Raw genomic sequence first — 2,841 nt, 5'->3', positions numbered from 1 at the left:
GCCACGGTTCCCCCCTCCACCCAGGTCAGGTCTCCAGTACAACGCGGTGACAAGGCCACCGCTTCAACAGGCAGAGCCATCGCACAGCGGCAGAGTGATGGAGAGCAGGTTGACACAATGCCCAGCTACCAGGATTGAAGCACTGATGTCCCAAAAGGGTCCCACCACGCTCTGGGGCCAGCATGAAGTTCTGCTGCCGTAACCTAACCACAAGGACGCGTTACCAGCACCTTGCCTACTCTTGCAGCTTTTCCACCAGGTGAATGCTCAAAATCCCGGTATTTTTACTGTCGGCCCCGGCACTGGGTTGCAAAACCAACTCAAACACTGCTCACATCCTCCAGTGAAAAACCTGCTGTTCCCACCAAGACAGTCTGGGGAGAAAACCCCACGCCAACTTCCAGCACACGCTATTATGCAGGATGGGAGAAGAGAGGAGGGGGGATCCAAGGCACAAACCCATGGTAATTCGGGGGTGAGCTCTGCCGGCAGAGCAACCTCCCTTACCGCTCCACTGCAGTACCACAACAGCTCTGCTCCGGGTTTCCCGGCCAGATTTCAACACACAATTTTGCCTACTTACCGTACTGGATTTGAGCGCATCCCCATTGTCCTCTTCAGATTCTAGTGCAACAACAGGTAAAGATTTCTGTGGCGGGGAGAAGGTTAAGTCCCACCTTAGTAGCCGAGGTTCAGCTTTGTCCCCAAATCTCAGGTTTTCCAGTTTCTGCACCGTGGGCTCGGCAGAGGAAGCTGGCCTGAAATTCTCTTTGTTCTGGGACTTAGACCTCAGTCTCTGAACCCCGAAGCCCCGGTCTTCCCCACGGTGGTCGTCAGCCATGCTCCTGCAGGGTCCCCCTTTGCTATAGTGTCTTTTTTGGGTGTGAATCTCTTGCATATAAGAATCCATCCTCATGAGGGGCTTCATCTCCATCTCGTAATTGCTCATCTTCTCCTCGTCCAGCTCAAGCAGTTTGGAGCTCCCTGAGCTGTGGTTGTGGGACCTGTGGTGGGAAGTCCATGAAACCGTGGCTGGGGAATCTGTCCACCTCTCTCTTTGCTTGTGGTTGGAGGCTGAATGTTTGTGTCCTCCGCTCCGACCTCTGTAGTCTTCAGGGATGGAGGCTGACCCTAGCTGACCGCTGCGCAGCGTCCCGCTTCTCACACCGCGAGTCCCGCCGACCTTCTCTTCGCTCCAGCTGTTGGGGCGCAAGTAATCCCCGCCGCGTCCCTCCAGCAACATCTGGATCTCCCCACCCCTCTCTTCGTCCACCGAGACCTGCCTGGAGAAGTGAGCGCTCTTGTTCCTGCAGGAAGGACCCAGGGGTGGCGTGGAGGAGGGACTGGCAGGGAAGCTCTGCAGCGGGCTGTCATCGGGAGTCAGGTCGGACGGGGTGGTCCCTTTGCGGTACAGCTCGGGGCTCTCTTGTTGGAGAGGCGTCCCGGTGGAGAGGACCTCAATGTCATCGCTCGAGTTCTGGCGCTTCGGTCTCTGGCATTCGAGCCCTTTTTGTGCAGTCGGTGAGAGAAAAGAGAGAGGGAGAGAGAAACGCAACAGGATTATTTCTATTCTGCGGGCGCCCACCGGGTTTTTCATGTCAAAGAATAGGACGGAGAGGGTTGGACGGCAGGGAAACCGCGGGGCGAGATCGGGACAGCGGCGGCGTAGCACAATAAACAGCTTCTGCCGCTAGACCAAGAGAAAAGGCAGCGCTGCATTTACACCAAACCTGCTATCACCCCCAGCGTCCGCAGAGCAGCGCGGTGCAAGCGTCCGCAGCCCGACGCGGGAGATGGTTTGGCATCGGCTGCCGGAGTTGTCGAGACGGAGGCGTTCTGCACCGAGGTTGTGTTTCGCCGCTGCTGTAAACCCAAGGGCTACCAACCCTTTCAGAAACCACCTGGCACCGCCGTGGCTCTCGTTTCCAGCTGATTCAAACAGGCTGAAGGGCGGCTGCTCCGCGAGCACCCGCAGTTCTCACCCTGCTTGCCTGGGGACGCGCGGGGAGGACCCTGCGCCTGTATTACAAGTAGAAGGACTGGCAGTAGTTTTGCCGCCTCGGCGACGTGGGGAAGCCACTCAGGATGCACAGAGCTGCTGGGAGCCTGCTGCAGGCAGAGGAGCTCAGGCCCTGCCTGCGCCCTGCCTGCAGTCCTGCTTTCCTTGGCGGGGCGCGGGGATGCGGCAGCCTGCGTTGCTCCACAACGCCATTCCTGCGCCGTGCACGCAGTCACTCTAACGCCGCGAAGGGGGTTACGTCCCTGCCCATCGATGTTTTTTTGGGGATCCATCTGACCACCTTTGTCCACCAGCTCCGAACCCAGTTTGCAGGCACAAGAAGGGAAATGGGAGATGAAGCGGGTGGCAGTCCAGGGCTCACCCCATGCCCCGTGCTCGTGTGTCACTGCCGACAGCCTTCACGTACCTCCCCGGACAAGAAACTCATTGGCTTTGCAACTGTATGGTTTTGGAAGGGGAATCTCACCTCGAAGCTTTCACAGGGAGATGGTCCCATCTGGGCAGATGTGCAAGCCTCTCGTTAAGAAAAAAAATCCCCCAACCATCTAGGGAACAGCTTTCCTGCCCCATACAGACAAGGAGGGAATGGACGTTGCCCCGCTCAGCGCCACCCTTGCTGGATGTGATGCAGAGCACACGGGTGGTGGTGCCTCGTGTTTAGGCAGGAGCAAGGTAGCGTGTTCAGGGCTACATGAGTACAATACACACCGTATCTTTAAAGATAAGATCATCTTATCTTTACCACGCTGAAGGCACTTCGTTCCCTTGGAGCCCAGAGGACACCCCAGACGATGTCTCCCTGGGGACAGGGACCTGGGGAC

The 2,841-nt window shown here is 57.7% G+C and overlaps 1 protein-coding gene across 1 annotated transcript in view; it reads right to left on the bottom strand.

Annotated features, from left to right (window-relative positions):
- JPH3 (junctophilin 3) overlaps positions 1-2,841 on the bottom strand; it is a 62,087-nt gene that overhangs the window by 16,173 nt on the left and 43,073 nt on the right. Inside the window, exon 4 of the mRNA XM_009890033.1 lies at positions 584-1,506. Coding sequence (XP_009888335.1) covers positions 584-1,506 — 923 coding nt within the window. The remainder of the gene's footprint in view (positions 1-583; positions 1,507-2,841) is intronic.

The sequence above is a fragment of the Charadrius vociferus genome, unplaced genomic scaffold, assembly GCF_000708025.1.
Source record: "Charadrius vociferus isolate BGI_N301 unplaced genomic scaffold, ASM70802v2 scaffold1028, whole genome shotgun sequence".
NCBI lineage: Eukaryota > Metazoa > Chordata > Aves > Charadriiformes > Charadriidae > Charadrius > Charadrius vociferus.
Note: the sequence above shows the minus strand (reverse complement) of the source record. Positions and strands in the feature narration are given on the sequence as shown.